The sequence below is a fragment of the Lepisosteus oculatus genome, chromosome 27 (assembly GCF_040954835.1).
Source record: "Lepisosteus oculatus isolate fLepOcu1 chromosome 27, fLepOcu1.hap2, whole genome shotgun sequence".
Lineage (NCBI taxonomy): Eukaryota > Metazoa > Chordata > Actinopteri > Semionotiformes > Lepisosteidae > Lepisosteus > Lepisosteus oculatus.
The window spans coordinates 6,671,250-6,689,190 of NC_090722.1; the positions used below are offsets into that span (position 1 = coordinate 6,671,250).

Genomic DNA, 17,941 nt, shown 5'->3' on the forward strand with positions numbered 1-17,941 from the left:
CAGCAGCACTATGTGAAGAATGTTTTCCTGTGAGTCCGGAGGAACTGCTCTGCTGATAAGACAGCAGCATTCCTTCTCCATGAGGTGTTCCTGTAACACCAGTCACGTCTGGTATTTACCTCCCTGTGCATTCCTGTCATTCTGTGCTGCCATGAGATTGTACGCATGCCACTGGTAGAGAGTGCTGCCTCCCCCTGCAGTTTTCACTGCCTGAGCTTGAGCTACTCCAGTCTGGTCCAGGTCACACTGTAACCCTACAGTCCAGAGATCACTGGTCCAGTCTGGGTCACACTGTAACCCTACAGTCCAGAGATCACTGGTCCAGTCTGGGTCACACTGTAACCCTACAGTCCAGAGATCACTGGTCCAGTCTGGGTCACAGTGTAACCCTACAGTCCAGAGATCACTGGTCCAGTCTGGGCCGGGTCACACTGTAACCCTACAGTCCAGAGATCACTGGTCCAGTCTGGGTCACACTGTAACCCTACAGTCCAGAGATCACTGGTCCAGTCTGGGTCACACTGTAACCCTACAGTCCAGAGATCACTGGTCCAGTCTGGGTCACACTGTAACCCTACAGTCCAGAGATCACTGGTCCAGTCTGGGTCACACTGTAACCCCACAGTCCAGAGATCACTGGTCCAGTCTGGGTCACACTAACCCTACAGTCCAGAGATCACTGGTCCAGTCTTAACCGGGTCACACTGTATCCCTGAGCCAGGGAATGAGACTTATGTACATAGGCGAGTGTAACCTTCCTAAACTCATAAACTATACTGCATGGAGATTCCCAGTTATAAATAGGAAACAAAATTAAAATTCCAAGCTATGCCGATGCATTATACACTGAATTCACCTTTCCCTCTCTCCCAGACCAGTTTCATCCCGAGATTCCCAAACTGGAGAAGAGCGTCTCTGGGAACAGCCCTACACGGGAGTACCTCTGCATCACCGTGGCAACACTCTTCCTCTTCTCCCTTTCTGTCTCCTAGCAACGCAGGGCAAAGGCACGCCCCCCCTCCCATTGCCCCGCCTCCCCCTCTGGCTGTCATGAGCTCGAACCTGCGCTCGCCACGCCCAGGGCAGCCACACTGTGCGGACGTGCAGAGCTGAGCATGGACAGTGGACACACTCGCTTGCACTGATGCACTAATGCTCTCACACACACTTGCACTGACACTCATACACTGTAGCTCTGACACACGCGCACACACACTCTGATGCACTAATACTCTCACACACTGTAGCTCTGACACGCACACACACACTCTGATGCACTAATACTCTCACACACTGTACATTGATACGCGCACACACACACTCTGATGCACTAATACTCTCACACACTGTAGCTCTGACACGCACACACACACTCTGATGCACTAATACTCTCACACACTGTAGCTCTGACACGCACACACACACTCTGATGCACTAATACTCTCACACACTGTAGCTCTGACACGCGCACACACACTCTGATGCACTAATACTCACACACTGTAGCTCTGACACGCGCACACACACTCTGATGCACTAATACTCACACACTGTAGCTCTGACACGCGCACACACACTCTGATGCACTAATACTCACACACTGTAGCTCTGACACGCGCACCCACACTCTGATGCACTAATACTCTCACACACTGTAGCTCTGACACGCGCACACACACTCTGATGCACTAATACTCACACACTGTAGCTCTGACACGCGCACACACACTCTGATGCACTAATACTCACACACTGTAGCTCTGACACGCGCACACACACTCTGATGCACTAATACTCACACACTGTAGCACTAACGCGCACACACACTCTGATGCACTAATACTCTCACACACTCTAGCTCTGACTCGCGCACACACGCTCTGATGCACTAATACTCTCACACACTCTAGCACTAACGCGCACACACACTCTGATGCACTAATACTCTCACACACTAGCTCTGACACACTCTCACACACTCACTTGCTCTGCTCTCACGAACAACTAACCAGAAACGAGACTGGTGGCTGCAGAAGGAATTCTGGGAATTTCTGAGACACGGATAAAGAATTCCTTAACTGCAAGGTTTTTCGAAGCGCAGGCAGCACTTCAGAACACTCCTGGAGACGAGCAACGCGGAGAGCCGTGCGTGTCGTCCCTCTCCCTGGCACCCTGCAGCATGGACCTGCTCGGGTTTCGGACAGACTTCGCATCTGAAGATATTTAAACAAGCAATTATGCCAAACTTGAGTTTCAAACGTGCCAGTTTTGCACGTGTGAGTAAGAATTGGGATGGCACCTGGCAGTCGGCCGTAATGCACACTGGTAGGGAGGCCCAAGACCCAGCTGAACTGAGAGACCCAAGGAGTCTGAGAAACTGGCAGTGAGATTAATATCCTGACTCTATAAGGGCTGTGTCTCTACCTGTAACACTGACACAGATCACAGTGAGACTGGGACTCCTTTACAGCTCTCTGTCTGTCCCAGACTGGCAGTGAGATTAATATCCTGACTCTATAAGGGCTGTGTCTCTACCTGTAACACTGACACAGATCACAGTGAGACTGGGGCTCCTTTACAGCTCTCTGTCTGTCCCAGACTGGCAGTGAGATTAATATCCTGACTCTATAAGGGCTGTGTCTCTACCTGTAACACTGACACAGATCACAGTGAGACTGGGGCTCCTTTACAGCTCTCTGTCTGTCCCAGACTGGCAGGGAGATTAATATCCTGACTCTATAAGGGCTGTGTCTCTACCTGTAACAGAGACACAGATCACAGTGAGACTGGGGCTCCTTTACAGCTCTCTGTCTGTCCCAGACTGGCAGGGAGATTAATATCCTGACTCTATGAGGGCTGTCTCTACCTGTAACACTGACACAGATCACAGTGAGACTGGGACTCCTTTACAGCTCTCTGTCTGTCCCAGACTGGCAGTGAGATTAATATCCTGACTCTATGAGGGCTGTGTCTCTACCTGTAACAGAGACACAGATCACAGTGAGACTGGGGCTCCTGTCCCAGACTGGCAGTGGGATTACAGGAGAGGTCAGCTCTGAATGTGATTTCAGGAGGCCAGGTAACAGTGCTGTTGGAGTTGGAGTCGCAGACAGTAGAACTGCGGGTGAAATATTAGACTGCTGTGTCAGCTCTGAGTGAGCGCACGTTACTCACCTGGACTCTGCACAAGGACCTGCAGGGCCAAGCAGCGCCCAGCCCATGAGGGGAGACAGTGTGTTCTCTCCTAGAATCAGAGTGCTGTTGTGTTGATCACGGCAGTACTTTCACCTGTGACCGCAGGTACATTGAGGAAGCCTTTTCAAGCTGCCGCTCTCAGAAAACTAGGCATCAGACAGAGAGGGAATCTGGGATTGACAGGGTCTGCAGGGAGCACGTTCCCAGTCACAGTGTCGCGGAGGCCGTGCAGCGCCCCCTGCTGTCTGCCTCTGCGTGACTTCTGATAATGCAGACAGTGGACAGCGGGAGGCGCTACACTGCCTCTGTGTGACTGATGTTTATGCAGACAGTGGACAGCGGGAGGCGCTACACTGCCTCTGCGTGACGGCTGTTTATGCAGACAGTGGACAGCGGGAGGCGCTACACTGCCTCTGCGTGACGGCTGTTTATGCAGACAGTGGACAGCAGAAGGCGCTACACTGCCTCTGTGTGACTGATGTTTATGCAGACAGTGGACAGCAGGAGGCGCTACACTGCCTCTGTGTGACTGATGTTTATGCAGACAGTGGACAGCAGGAGGCGCTACACTGCCTCTGTGTGACTGATGTTTATGCAGACAGTGGACAGCGGGAGGCGCTACACTGCCTCTGTGTGACTGATGTTTATGCAGACAGTGGACAGCGGGAGGCGCTACACTGCCTCTGTGTGACTGATGTTTATGCAGACAGTGGACAGCGGGAGGCGCTACACTGCCTCTGCGTGACGGCTGATTGCACTGTGTGTCCGGGTCGGTGTGGAACTGTGTGTCCACTTGAGGCTGTTGTTCCCAGGAATGTGTCCATGTTACTGGTCAGTGTCTGCCGGTCAGTGTCAACTCACTGCACAGCCATTTCTGGACATACTCCTGGCGGGAGAGAATCTGTGGGCTGTTTGGGTGTCCGGGATTTCCGTGAGGCAGCGGAGCTGGCCAGTTCCTCATCCCGGGAGGGATTTCTTTCCCTAGAAGAGATGATGAGCTCGGAATGACCACCACAGAGCCTGGAAAATCACTCTTCCAAACGTTGCACTTCCAGAAGACACGAGAGAGGAGACTGTGGAGACTGAAGGCGCGCGCGTGTGTGTATGTGTGTGTGAGTGAGTCTCGGTCTGTGCTCCTCTGTGTCTACGTGTGTGACTGTGGGTGTGTGCGTGCGCGCGAGTCTCGGTCTGTGCTCCTCCGTGTATCTACGTGTGTGTGCGTGTGTGTGACTGTGTGTGTGTGTGTGCGCACGCGAGTCTCGGTCTGTGCTCCTCCGTGTGTTTACGTGTGTGTGCGTGTGTTTACGTGTGTGTGTGCGCGCGAGTTGTGGTCTATGCTGCTCCATGTGTCTATGTGTGTGTGCGTGTGTGACAGTGTGTGTGTGCGCGTGAGTCTTGGTCTGTGCTGCTCCATGTGTCTATGTGTGTGTGACAGTGTGTGTGCTCTGAGTGTTTCCTACTCCAGACACCTCCTCTTCCTGGGCCTGTCCTGGCTCCAGGCGGGCCGGATCTGTCTGTGTAACATAACTGAGCCAGTAACCCCGGAGAGCAGGCTGGGCTCACCTGAGCCGAGCCCCAGCCTGTGTGGCACTACACCTCTTTGGACCCAGATGTACGAAACCAGCTCTGAGCCGTGGGATTTCCCAGCGCTCCGTGTGCTGGGTGTTTGGGGGGGGGCAGAGGAGCTGACCGCTGCAGTGTCCAGCCTGTCCTGTAGAGCCCAGAGGCACGGTGACTCCATGTGTTTGTGTGATGTTTTGGGGGGGCGGGGGGGGCGCGTTGGCATTTTTGGCTGCTTGTGTCCCGAAAGGAGTTGGGCTCCAGGCGCTAGCTGGGGCTCATGGGAGCACTCAGATCATGTCCGGCCTCCCGCTCCGGGGCTCCGAGAGAGAGCTGGGGTCGGGGGCTGGGGTCGCCTGGAGGCCAGAGCCCCGCAGGGCTGTTGGGCTCTTACTGCTCCTGGGAAGGCAAGAGTTAACAGGCAGAGGCCCACAGGGCTCCGAGCCGAGCGCAGCCCAGCAGCTCATCCTGCGATTAAGATAATGAGGGGTTCGGTTGTGTAACGGAGCTGAACTGCGGCACCAGCCAGAAGGTAGGTGTGGGTGTGGTGCGCGCATGTGTGATGCATCTGTGTGCGTCGTGTGTCTGTATCTGTGTGCATGTGTGCATCTGTACATGAATGTGTGTGAATCTGATTGTGTCTGTGTGAGTGTATGTGTGTGCATCGGTTTGTGTGTGTGTGGGCGCCTGTACATGAATGTGTGTGTGAGTGCGTGTGTGTGCATCGGTTTGAGTGTGTGTGAGTGTGTGTAAGTGTGTGTGAGTGCATGTGTGTGCATTGGTTTGTGTCTGTGTGTCTCTGTGTGTGTGTGAGCGCACCGTTTTGTGTGTGTGTGAGTGCATGTGTGTGCATTGGTTTGTGTCTGTGTGTGTGTGCATCGGTTTGAGTGTGTGTGAGTGCATGTGTGTGCATTGGTTTGTGTCTGTGTGTGTGTGTGTGCGCATCGGTTTGTGTGTGTGTGAGTGTATGTGTGTCCATCGGTTTGTGTCTGTGTGAGTGAGTGTGCGATAGACTTGAAATCAACAAAGCATTTACGAGGGAGTCTGGTGGTGACGGTGTGTTTACTCCCCAGCGAGAGAGCGCGCTCTGCCCAGGCCTGGCACAGAAGGACCGGGCGCAAGACTGCGGGGGGTCGGGGCTGTTTCATAGCACTGAGAAGAATAAAAACTGAATTTGAAATATTCCTGCATCCGAGTGCTGGTGTTGATTGCCACCGGAGGACTTGGGGGGTGGGCGGGCAAGGGAGATAAATGAAGCCCCTAAACCAGAAGGAAGGGGGTAGCAGCTCTGCACGCCTGTGACCTTTGAACTTTCACCCCATCTGCCGTCCTCTCTTGCCCTCAACTGGACCTTTTGTTTCAGCAGGTGGTAACATCTACATTTCTGTTACAAAGTCCAAATGCAAATATGGAGAGAGAGAGAGAGAGAGAGAGAGAATGTTTATACGGTTAAAAGGAGTTAAAATTGAGCACTGCGGATCATTGGATTGATTCTGACAGTGGACAGCAGGGGGCGATGAAGCGGCTCCATTTGTGTCAGAACGTCTTCCGCATAGGGAATGTGTCAGCGGACAGCTGTGAGGAGTTACCCAGGAGCTGTCCATATCCGTAGGACACTCCCGGTCAGGTTAGTAAAGGGTGAGAGACAGGTAAACTGACATGAGCATAGGGAGAGAGAGAGACAGGTACAGAGACACGAGCACAGAGAGAGAGAGAGACAGGTACACAGACACGAGCACAGGGAGAGAGAGACAGGTACACAGATACACAGACATAAACACGGAAAGAGAGACAGGTAAACAGACAAGGACAAGTATACACACAGGGAGAGAGAGACAGGTATACAGAGAGACAAGGACAGGGAGAGAGACGGGTACACAGGTTGAAAGCCATACAGAGACTCAAGTGCGCACAGAGACAGACAGATAGACTTTATCATCACTAGAACCAGCAGATATACAGTGAGAAACAGACCCCTCCCCCTGTCTGTCTCTGAGCTCTGCCTCATTTGTTACAGAACTTCGTTAGTGTGATTAATTGCTTCTCGCAGTCTCCCTGTGGAGAGGAACTGCATGAGACTCTTTTTCCTTCCTCGCACTGCACCTCTCTCTTCCTCACAGCTCCCGTTTCCTCTCCAGTCTCTCCATTTACCTGCTCATCTTAAATCCTGTCTGTCTCCTCTTCTCCTCACTGCAGTCTCCTGTCTCATCTTCCTGCCCACCATCACTCTTCCTCTGAGTCTGTACACTTACTCTCCAGCTCTGATGATGATGATGGAGTGTTCATGTGAAGATTCAGATGAGCTGGACTGAGTGTCTGTACAGTTCCTCTCCAGCTCTGAGGATGATGAAGGAGTGTTCATGTGAAGATACAGAGGAGCTGGACTGAGTGTCTGTACAGTGACTCTACAGCTCTGATGATGATGAAGGAGTGTTCATGTGAAGATACAGAGGAGCTGGACTGACTATCTGTACAGTTCCTCTCCAGCTCTGATGATGATGAAGGAGTGTTCATGTGAAGATACAGAGGAGCTGGACTGAGTGTCTGTACAGTGACTCTCCAGCTCTGATGATGATGAAGGAGTGTTCATGTGAAGATACAGAGGAGCTGGACTGAGTGTATGTACAGTGACTCTCCAGCTCTGATGATGATGAAGGAGTGTTCATGTGAAGATACAGAGGAGCTGGACTGAGTGTCTGTACAGTGACTCTCCAGCTCTGATGATGATGAAGGAGTGTTCATGTGAAGATACAGAGGAGCTGGACTGAGTGTCTGTACAGTGACTCTCCAGCTCTGACGATGAGGAGGATGTGAAGACAGTGTCTGTAGTGGTGATTCAGTGTCTGGAAGACTGGGAGCCCAGAAGGGGCCTCAGTGTGGGCCAGTTCTCGTGCCCCTGGGCAGCCTGAGTGAGGTGGTGTCTCCTGCCGCTCTGAGAGCCCGTTTGTTGTCTGCGCGAGGAGGCCGTCAGTGCCAAGAGCGCGCCTGCTCTCGCCCTGCCTGACTCAGCACGCCGGCGCGCCGCCACCACCGCTGGCTGGGCAACCACAGTCACCTGGCTGTGTCTCATCAGCCCACAGAGACAGGAGAGAGAGGGAGAGGAGGAGAGAGGGAGCAGGAGAGAGAGGGAGAGGAGGAGAGAGAGGGAGCAGGAGAGAGAGGGAGAGGAGGAGAGAGAGGGGTATTGAGGGGAGGGAGAGGAGGAGAGAGGGGTATGAGGGGAGGGAGAGGAGGAGAGAGGGGTATGAGGGGAGGGAGAGGAGGAGAGAGAGGGGTATTGAGGGGAGGGAGAGGAGGAGAGAGGGGTATGGGGGAGGGAGAGGAGGAGAGAGGGGTATGGGGGAGGGAGAGGAGGAGAGAGGGGTATGAGGGGAGAGAGGGGTATGGGGGAGGGAGAGGAAGAGAGAGGGGTATTGAGGAGAAGGAGAGGAGGAGAGAGAGGGGTATTGAGGGGAGGGAGAGGGGTATTGAGGGGAGGGAGAGGAGGAGAGAGAGGGGTATTGAGGAGAGGGAGAGGAGGAGAGAGGGGTATGGGGGAGAGAGAGGAGTGAAGACAGACAGTTTTTCACCTACCACGTCTGGCTCAGGCCGGGTTCAGCTTGGTTTTTCGCGATGACGCGGAGGGTAGGTAGAACCAGTCAGGCCTGCGCGGACCTTCGCTGGGCTGACAGCGCGCGCGGGTTGAGCAGGCGCCTACCGCGGTAATCAGCCGTTTCCCCACTTCCAGACGGACTACAGGTCTACAGCACACCAGCCTGCCTCTCCACTGCCCACAGCAGCCCAGCAGGGCAGCGTGAAACCGTGCCTGCAGGGTGGTCTCGGGTACGGGCCAGGGTCGGGCTTCAGGGTCATGCCCGGGTGACCAGGAGCCCACTCTGACTCCCAGGGTCTCCCCTCGACCGTGCGCTTCGCTAACAAACTCTTCTGTTAATTAAATAAATCAATTTCCTGAACAGTTTGTTCATCTGTGTCTGAGCGCTTGTTGCGCAGGGGAACTCGAGCCAGATGGACAGATTGCGAGACACGAAGAGATGAGCAGATAGTGAGGCAGAGAGACGGGCACAGGCACGCCACTGCACAGGTGTCAGGGAGAGAGAGTCACTGAGTGTGAGAGAGTGTTTGATAGATCAGAGGAACAGTACAGTCCAGTGAGATCAGGGTAAAAGCACAGTACAGTGCAGTAAAGCCCAGTGAGATCAGGGCAAAAGCACAGTACAGTGCAGTAAAGCCCAGTGAGATCAGGGTAAAAGCACAGTACAGTGCAGTAAAGCTCAGTGAGATCAGGGTAAAAGCACAGTACAGTGCAGTAAAGCCCAGTGAGATCAGGGTAAAAGCACAGTACAGTGCAGTAAAGCTCAGTGAGATCAGGGTAAAAGCACAGTACAGTAAAGCTCAGTGAGATCAGGGTAAAAGCACAGTACAGTGCAGTAAAGCCCAGTGAGATCAGGGTAAAAGCACAGTACAGTGCAGTACAGCCCAGTGAGATCAGGGTAAAAGCATAATCTCAATGCACAGTGTATTAAAGGTAAGTAAAAATGGTAAAAGTAACAGGAATGGGGTACATTGATCACACCCTGTACCCTGACCTGGACAGACCTCAGAGGCTCAGAAAGGGGGCAGTAACAGGACAGACTGCAGTGTCCACACCCTGTACCCTGATCTGGACAGATCTCAAGTTACCCAAGACAGGCCCTGGTCAGTACTGGGGTGAAAATGGTCTGAGTGGAGCAGTAGATGACGATCTACTCCCTCTGAAGAGTGTGTGAGAGTCCCTGGTTTAACCAGTGCTGCTCTGTCACTGGGCTACTGTCTAAACCTGCACCATCTGCTGCTCCAGCCAGAGGGCGCCAGCGAGTGGGTGTGCCTCTGTTTACTCGCGGACAGGCAGAGTTCACACACACAGGATTACACAATCACTGCACTTTAAGGGTTATCAGAATCACGCAGTACAAACACACACGCAAACAGCAGAAACACAAACACACAGACACAGCAGATAAACACACAGAAGATACATACTGCAGACTCATAACAGACAGACAAACACGTACATACAACAGATACACACACATAAACGTTACGCATACACACACAGCAGTTACAGAAAACACGCTGTAGACACACAGAGACGCACACAGCAGATACACACACAGGAGATACACACAGCAGGTACACAGTTACACACACAGCAGGTACACAGTTATAAACACACAACAGATACACAGTTACGCACACAGCGGGTATACAGTTACACACACAGCAGATACACAGCTACACACAGACCCCTGTCCTCTTTCTTGGGGGTGACCATGTCTTCCCTGGGGGGGGGTAAGAGGGGGTGAGGGGGACCCAGATTTCACATTGTGAGGTCTGTTGCTGCCTCTCTGTAGTCACTCTCCTTCCCCCTCTCTCATCCTTTCCTGCTCCCCGCCCAGCCCCCCTGTTCCTGGGGATGTTAAGGATCGAGTCCTGAGTGTCCCGGAGTGTCCCGGGCCGACAGAACTGGGCTATTTCTGGCCCGGCAGCAGCACGGTGCCCCTGCCCTGTTTTTAGCGGGTTTTAGCACGAGGGTTGAGCTGCGGTTTATTTCGGGTGCAGAATGAGCTCCCCTCCCACTATATTTAGCTCCAAATCCCGACGATCTCCGCCTGTATCCGAGCAGATGGGGTCGGGCCTGTTTTTGCTCTGGGATGGGGAGGGAGGGGCGCGGCAGAGAGGCTTCGGAGCCGAGATTGGAAGTCAGTGGGCCGCCGGCAGGCAGTAATCTGTGCACATCTGGACACAGCTGGCCCAGGCTGTTACACAACTTCCCAGGATTAAAGCGCTCTCGCAGAAATAGAAACTCGCTGATCCCGGCAGAGTATTTGGGGAAAATATTCCAATATTAGAAAGAAAAATCCTTCAAAAGGAGATCAGAACATAAGACGGTTACAAACAAGGGGAGGTCAGGGGGCTGGTTCTGCTTGTTTAGCTGGAAGTAGCGCTTCTTTACGCAAAGAGCTGTGGGGGTGTGGAACGAGCTGCCCAGCCCCCATAGGGGAAGCAGTTTCCCAAGATCAGCCAGGAAGGGCCTGGATGACAGATTCTGGGGTGCAGGTGGGCTAACTATTAAGGAGGGGGGTCCTCTCGCTCCTGCTGGGGGTTCGCTGCTGAGTCACATGTCCCTCCCTCCGGCCCTGGACGCTGTGGCGTCTTCCTCGTGAGAGTGCGTCAGCGCATGCTCCCGGCAGACAAACCGGTTCTGTCGCGTGCGGACAGAGACGCGGAATGTTCGGGTTCACGGTAATGGATGAGCCTGTCAACACATCACTGATAAGAGAGACGGAGGGAGAGACGGAGGAGGAGAGAGACAGAGGGAGAGAGAGAGACAGGTTCAGGGAGAGAGAGAGAGAGGGAGACAGAGGGAGAAAGAGAGAGACAGGTACAGGGAGAGAGGGAGACAGAGATGGAGGAGGAGAGAGACAGGGAGACAGAGGGAGAGAGGGAGGAGGAGAGAGACAGAGGGAGAGAGAGAGACAGGTTCAGGGAGAGAGAGAGAGAGACAGAGATGGAGGAGGAGAGGGAGACAGAGGGAGAGAGAGAGACAGGTACAGGGAGAGAGGGAGACAGAGATGGAGGAGGAGAGAGACAGAGGGAGAGAGGAAGGAGGAGAAAGACAGAGGGAGAAAGAGACAGAGATGGAGGAGGAGAGGGAGACAGAGGGAGTCTCCAGTCTTCTGTCTACAGTATATGTAAATAGTTTATGATATGTCCTTGTTGTAAATGTCTGTAGATTTTATTTTACTTTTATTTTTGTTTTGTTTCATGTGAATTTCATTATTTTCATTTGCTTTGCAACACTGATTGTCCCCATCGGTCATGCTGATAAAGCCTCTTGAATTGAACTGAGAGGGCAGAGGGAGAGAGGGAGGAGGAGAGAAAAAGAGGGAGAGGGAGAGAGAGACAGAGATGGAGGAGGAGAGAGAGAGGGAGAGGGGGAAAGGGAGAGAGAGACAGGTACAGGGAGAAAGAGAGACAGGAGACAGAGGGAGAGAGAGAGACAGAGATGGAGGAGGGGAGAGAGACAGAGTGTGAGGGAGAAAGGGAGAGAGAGAGAGACACAGAGGGAGAGTAAGTTGACAGAGAGACAGAAGTAGAGTGAGGGAGAGAAGGAGGGAGAGAGACAGACAGAGGGAAAGAGAGACAGGCTGGGAAAGAGAGAAAAAGTAAGAGGGGCAGAGAGAGAGAGAAGAAGACTGACAGAGGGAGAGAGAGACACCCTGACACCCCAAAATAAACCTCCTTCCAAAATAAATCTGCTCAGGCACACAGTGTGTGGAGTTAAAATCATAGCGGAAACATTTGCATTTCTGCTTCATCAGTACAATCAGATCAGGAGCCCTGCAGCTGGTGTAAAACCCGGAGTGGAGTAGTGGCCGGGACTCGAGCAGGCTGTGCACTGGGAGTCTGTCTGGCAACAGTGTAAAACCTGGAGTGGATCAGCCGGCAGCGCATCGGGAGCCTGGGCTGTAGCCTCTGGAAGTTCTGGCGCACACACACACGTGCGCTCACACACTCTCACACCTCCCTCCTCCCCCAGCCGGAGACAGGGAAACCGCAGGGAAATCACACGAAACTTGTTAGCGCAGCGTGCAGCTCCTGCTGTGCTGTCCTGAACCCCAGAGAGCAGAGGGGGTGCGAGTGATTGATGATCTGGGGCTCCACACATGTGCAGCAGGGGGGGGCTGTCCCTCGACTGTGCTCCCCGCCTGTGTGTTGTGCACACACACACACCAACATGCACATACACACGCACACGCACACTAATGCACATACACACACGCACACAAATGTACATACACACCAACATGCACATACACACACACACACAAATGCACACACCCACAGTCACGCGGATGGGGGGCTGCGGGGACAGTGAGTCCTGGGGGTTGTCATGACATCCTCACGTAAAGGGTCAGTGTGTCTGTCAGTGTGCAGTGTGTCGTGTGTCAGTGTGTCTGTCAGTGTGTGGTCTGTCAGTGTGCAGTTTGTCAGTGTGTCAGACAGTGCCCAGTGTGCAGCGTGTCAGTGTGTCAGTCAGTGCTCAGTGTGGAGTGTGTAGTGTATGAGTCAGTGCTCAGTGTGTGGCTGCAGGTTGTCAGTTTGTAGTGTGTCAGTCAGTGTGTAGTGTGCAGTGTGCAGTGTGCAGTGTGTCAGTCAGTCTCAGTGTGCAGTGTGCAGTGTGTCAGTCAGTGCTCAGTGTGCAGTGTGTAGTGTGCAGTGTGTCAGTCAGTCTCAGTGTGCAGTGTGTAGTGTGCAGTGTGTCAGTCAGTCTCAGTGTGTAGTGTGCAGTGTGTCAGTCAGTCTCAGTGTGCAGTGTGTCAGTCAGTGCTCAGTGTGCAGTGTGCAGTGTGCAGTGTGTCAGTCAGTCTCAGTGTGCAGTGTGTCAGTCAGTGCTCAGTGTGCAGTGTGCAGTGTGTCAGTCAGTGCTCAGTGTGCAGTGTGCAGTGTGTCAGTCAGTCTCAGTGTGTGGCTGCAGGCTGTCAGTGTGCAGTGTGTCAGTCAGTGCTCAGTGTGCAGTGTGCAGTGTGCAGTGTGTCAGTCAGTGCTCAGTGTGCAGTGTGCAGTGTGTCAGTCAGTGTGCAGTGTGCAGTGTGTCAGTCAGTCTCAGTGTGCAGTGTGTAGTGTGCAGTGTGTCAGTCAGTCTCAGTGTGCAGTGTGTCAGTCAGTGCTCAGTGTGCAGTGTGCAGTGTGCAGTGTGTCAGTCAGTCTCAGTGTGCAGTGTGCAGTGTGTCAGTCAGTGCTCAGTGTGCAGTGTGTAGTGTGCAGTGTGTCAGTCAGTCTCAGTGTGCAGTGTGTCAGTCAGTGCTCAGTGTGCAGTGTGCAGTGTGCAGTGTGTCAGTCAGTGTGCAGTGTGCAGTGTGCAGTGTGTCAGTCAGTGCTCAGTGTGCAGTGTGCAGTGTGTCAGTCAGTCTCAGTGTGTGGCTGCAGGCTGTCAGCAGGGGGTGACGTCAGGCCCCACTGAGACACTGACTCTTTGTCCTGTGACTCCAGGGCTTGTTGCTGGACTTTGGTCCATCTTGGAGCTGCCTGATAACACCCTGACAGGCCTTTGTGCACGTAAGCACTGCCTGCCCCACACACACACACACACACCTGCACGCCACAGCACGCGGCTCGCAATCTGACACTCTAACACACAGACACACCCCGGCCCCTGACCTTGTACCCAGCCAGGCCCCTCCCTGACGCACCTTGCCCAGGGGCCCGCCGCCAGGGGCCCGGTGGCACAGCGCTCTGCCCGGGACCGGGGTGGTGGACAGGCTGGCCTCTGTGTCTCAGCGGCAGGGTGGGCCAGGCAGAGGGGATTAGGACTAATACAGCCCAGATGTGTCATTTCAGACACACAGGAGCCAGTAACGAGGGGCCCCAATTAACACCCAGCCCTCCAGCTAATTAATCCCAGTTGCCCCGGCCTTGTCCCACCCTCCCAATTTTCTCTCTCCCTCTTTCTCTGCTTTCCTTCCACATCTGCTGTCTGTTCGACTGCCCTTCTCCTCCTCTCCTGTTCCTCCTCTCACCAGGCTCTCTCCCACTCCCTCTCAAGCTCCCTTCCTCCTTTCCATCCCTCTCTTCCTCTCTCTCATAATCCCTGTCTCTTCCTCCCTCTCTCTTCCTCCTTGTCCATCCCTCTCTTCCTCTCTCTCTCCATCTCTCTCTCTTCCTCCCTCTCTCTTCCCTCTTGTCCAACACTCTCTGCCCCTCTCTCTCCATCCCTGTCTCTTCCTCCCTCTCTCGTCCCTCTTGTCCATCCCTTTCTCTCCCTCTCTCTCCATCCCTCTCTCTTCCTCTCTCTCTTCCTCTCTCTCTCAATCCCTGTCTCTTCCTCCCTCTCTCGTCCCTCTTGTCCATCCCTCTCTGCCCCTCTCTCTCCATCCCTGTCTCTTCCTCCCTCTCTCTTCCTCCTTGCCCACCCCTCTCTTCCTCTCTCTCTCCATCCCTGTCTCTTCCTCCCTCTCTCGTCCCTCTTGTCCATCCCTTTCTCTCCCTCTCTCTCCATCCCTCTCTCTTCCTCTCTCTCTTCCTCTCTCTCTCAATCCCTGTCTCTTCCTCCCTCTCTCGTCCCTCTTGTCCATCCCTCTCTGCCCCTCTCTCTCCATCCCTGTCTCTTCCTCCCTCTCTCTTCCTCCTTGCCCACCCCTCTCTTCCTCTCTCTCTCCATCCCTGTCTCTTCCTCCCTCTCTCGTCCCTCTTGTCCATCCCTTTCTCTCCCTCTCTCTCCATCCCTCTCTCTTCCTCTCTCTCTTCCTCCCACTCCCTCCCTCTCTCCAGCCAGCCGTGCGCTGTAACGCGATCCCCATTCCCGGCGGAGAATGCCGTATTCCTGCCTGGAAGCTGGCGGCCCAGAAAAGCGGAGTCTGTGCGGACAGCTGGCTCACAGCAGCGCTTAAATACAGACCAGCCCAGCTCCACTGCAGCCCTGCCACACAGGCAGCTATAATTAGCCTCTCCCAGAATAGCGAAGGGGGAAAGTGACACAAACACAGAGCCGAGCAACACGCAAAGGACACATCGCGGACCTGCAGCCTGCACCCGCACACGCCAGGACACGCATGTCCCGCACATGCTAGACATGCTCAAGACACGCTCCATCTTCATCAGAGCTGTACAGACACTCAGTCCAGCTCCTCTGTATCTTCACATGAACACTCCTTCATCATCATCAGAGCTGGAGAGTCACTGTACAGACACTCAGTCCAGCTCCTCTGTATCTTCACATGAACACTCCTTCATCATCATCAGAGCTGTAGAGTCCCTGTACAGACACTCAGTCCAGCTCCTCTGTATCTTCACATGAACACTCCTTCATCATCATCAGAGCTGGAGAGTCACTGTACAGACACTCAGTCCAGCTCCTCTGTATCTTCACATGAACACTCCTTCATCATCATCAGAGCTGGAGAGTCACTGTACAGACACTCAGTCCAGCTCCTCTGTATCTTCAAATTCACACTCCTTCATCATCATCAGAGCTGGAGAGTCACTGTTAAGTTTCTGAGAAGTAAGAGACTCAGAAGTGATAGATGGAGACAGTTGTGGTGATGATGCTCAGCATGCAGGCCCTGGTTGACAGAGAGTGAGGGTGAGGCTCCAGGCTCTTACAGCATCTCTGGACTGCAGCCCAGTGACACACCACAGCTGGGACACACTCGCTGCCAAGACATGGAAACTATACATTAAACTTGTGTCCCTGCTTGCGTTCTGGAAACACAGGCTGGAGCGAGGGCACCCTCCCAGCTCTTTGTGCACTGAACTGTGATTCCAGGGCAGACAACAGGACAGAACATCTCCAGAACTACCCTGATCTCACTGGGCTTTAGTGCACTGTACTGTGCTTTTACCCTGATCTCACTGGGCTTTACCGCACTGTACTGTGCTCTTACCCCGATCTCACTGGGCTGTACTGCCCTGGACTGTGCTTTTACCCTGATCTCACTGGGCTTTACCGCACTGCACTGTGCTTTTACCCTGATCTCACTGGGCTGGACTGCACTGCACTGTGCTTTTACCCTGATCTCACTGGGCTTTACTGCACTACACTGTGCTTTTACCCTGATCTCACTGGGCTGTACTGCCCTGGACTGTGCTCTTACCCTGATCTCACTGGGCTGTACTGCACTGTACTGTACTTTTATCCTGATCTCACTGGGCTGTACTGCACTGTACTGTGCTTTTACCCTGATCTCACTGGACTGTACTGCACTGTACTGTGCTTTTACCCTGATCTCACTGGGCTGTACTGCACTGCACTGTGCTTTTACCCTGATCTCACTGGGCTGTACTGCACTGTACTGTGCTTTTACCCTGACCTCACTGGGCTGTACTGCACTGTACTGTGCTTTTACCCTGATCTCACTGGGCTGTACTGCACTGCACTGTACTTTTACCCAGGTCTCACTGGGCTGTACTGCAGTGTACTTTTTTACCACGTTCCTTTCCAAGCCCCCGACTTTCTGAAAGGCGGGCTCTGATCTCCGGGACGTCCCAGCGAGCACTGGGCCACGGCACTGAGTCTCGGCTCCGAGGTGACCCGGCAGGCTGGGAGATACCGATCACCTGGGAGACTTTCTGTGCTTTTTGGGGAGGGGGTGTTGTCTGCTGTGACAGCTGGTGAGGAGAGGCGAGGGACGGGGGGGGTATCCTAATTGCTGAAGTGTGTCTGCTTTGAGTGCCTTTCTGAAAACACACTGACACACACAGACAGACAGGCAGGCTTCTCCCCCAGCAGAATGGAACGGGACTCCATCTGGGATCATTAAGGAACTGTTAATGAATACAGTCATTGGGGAGGGAGGGGGAGATAAATTATTCTGCCTTTCAGGGTGCGAGCTGGGCGTCTGTCTCCCCAGAGGGAGAGGAGGTGGGAGAGAGAGGGAGGGAGAGGAGGAGAGAGGGGGAAGGAGAGAAGGAGAGAGAGGGAGAGAAGGAGAGAGAGGGAGGTAGAGAAGGAGAGAGGGGGAGGGAGAGAAGGAGAGAGAGAGGAAGAGAAGGAACGAGAGGGAGAGGAGGTGGGAGAGAGAGGGAGAGAAGGAGAGAGAGGGAAGGAGAGAAGGAGAGAAAGATGGAGAAGGAGAGAGAGGGAGGGAGAGAAGGAGAGAGAAGGAGGGAGAGAAGGAGAGAGAGGGAGAGGAGTTGGGAGAGAAAAATGGAGAGAAGGAGACAGCTTGAGGGAGAGAAGGAGAGAGAGAGAAAGTGTGGAAGAGAAAGAGAGGGGGAGAGGAGAGGGAGGGAGAGAGAAAGAGAGGAGGGAGAGTCTCAGTAAAGACACTGTAAAAGCACAGGACAGCAGCCTGCACTGGGGCCTGACCTCTGAAAGGTGTTCCAGGGTGACGGAGTGTGTGTGGGGGGTCGTGACCTGTGACCCCTCGCTGTGCTGTCCTCTCACGGACACACATGGGGCCCATTGTGCAGAAGTGTGCCGCTCCGAGGGACGACGGCCACCTGTATGCTAATAGAGCAGGCCCACTGTCCAGCCTGTGGAAGTGAGCCAGACCGCGTGCCGGAACAGCCAGGGGCAGGGCAGGGGCAGGGGGAGGAGGGGACGGGGGCAGATCGGCTCCGCTCCTCTGCCAGGGGGCAGCTGGTGCTGGCAGTGCGATCCGCCTCTAATCGCGCGCCAAGGCGCTCTCCTCCTAGACCACACACA

The 17,941-nt window shown here is 53.9% G+C and overlaps 1 protein-coding gene across 1 annotated transcript in view; it reads left to right on the forward strand.

Annotated features, from left to right (window-relative positions):
• LOC102685777 (ephrin-A3-like) overlaps positions 1–5,937 on the forward strand; it is a 31,042-nt gene extending 25,105 nt beyond the window's left edge. The window contains exon 5 of the mRNA XM_069185076.1: positions 874–5,937. Within this exon, the coding sequence (XP_069041177.1) occupies positions 874–992 (119 nt within the window). The 3' untranslated portion in view covers positions 993–5,937. The remainder of the gene's footprint in view (positions 1–873) is intronic.
• The last annotated feature ends 12,004 nt before the right edge of the window (positions 5,938–17,941 follow it).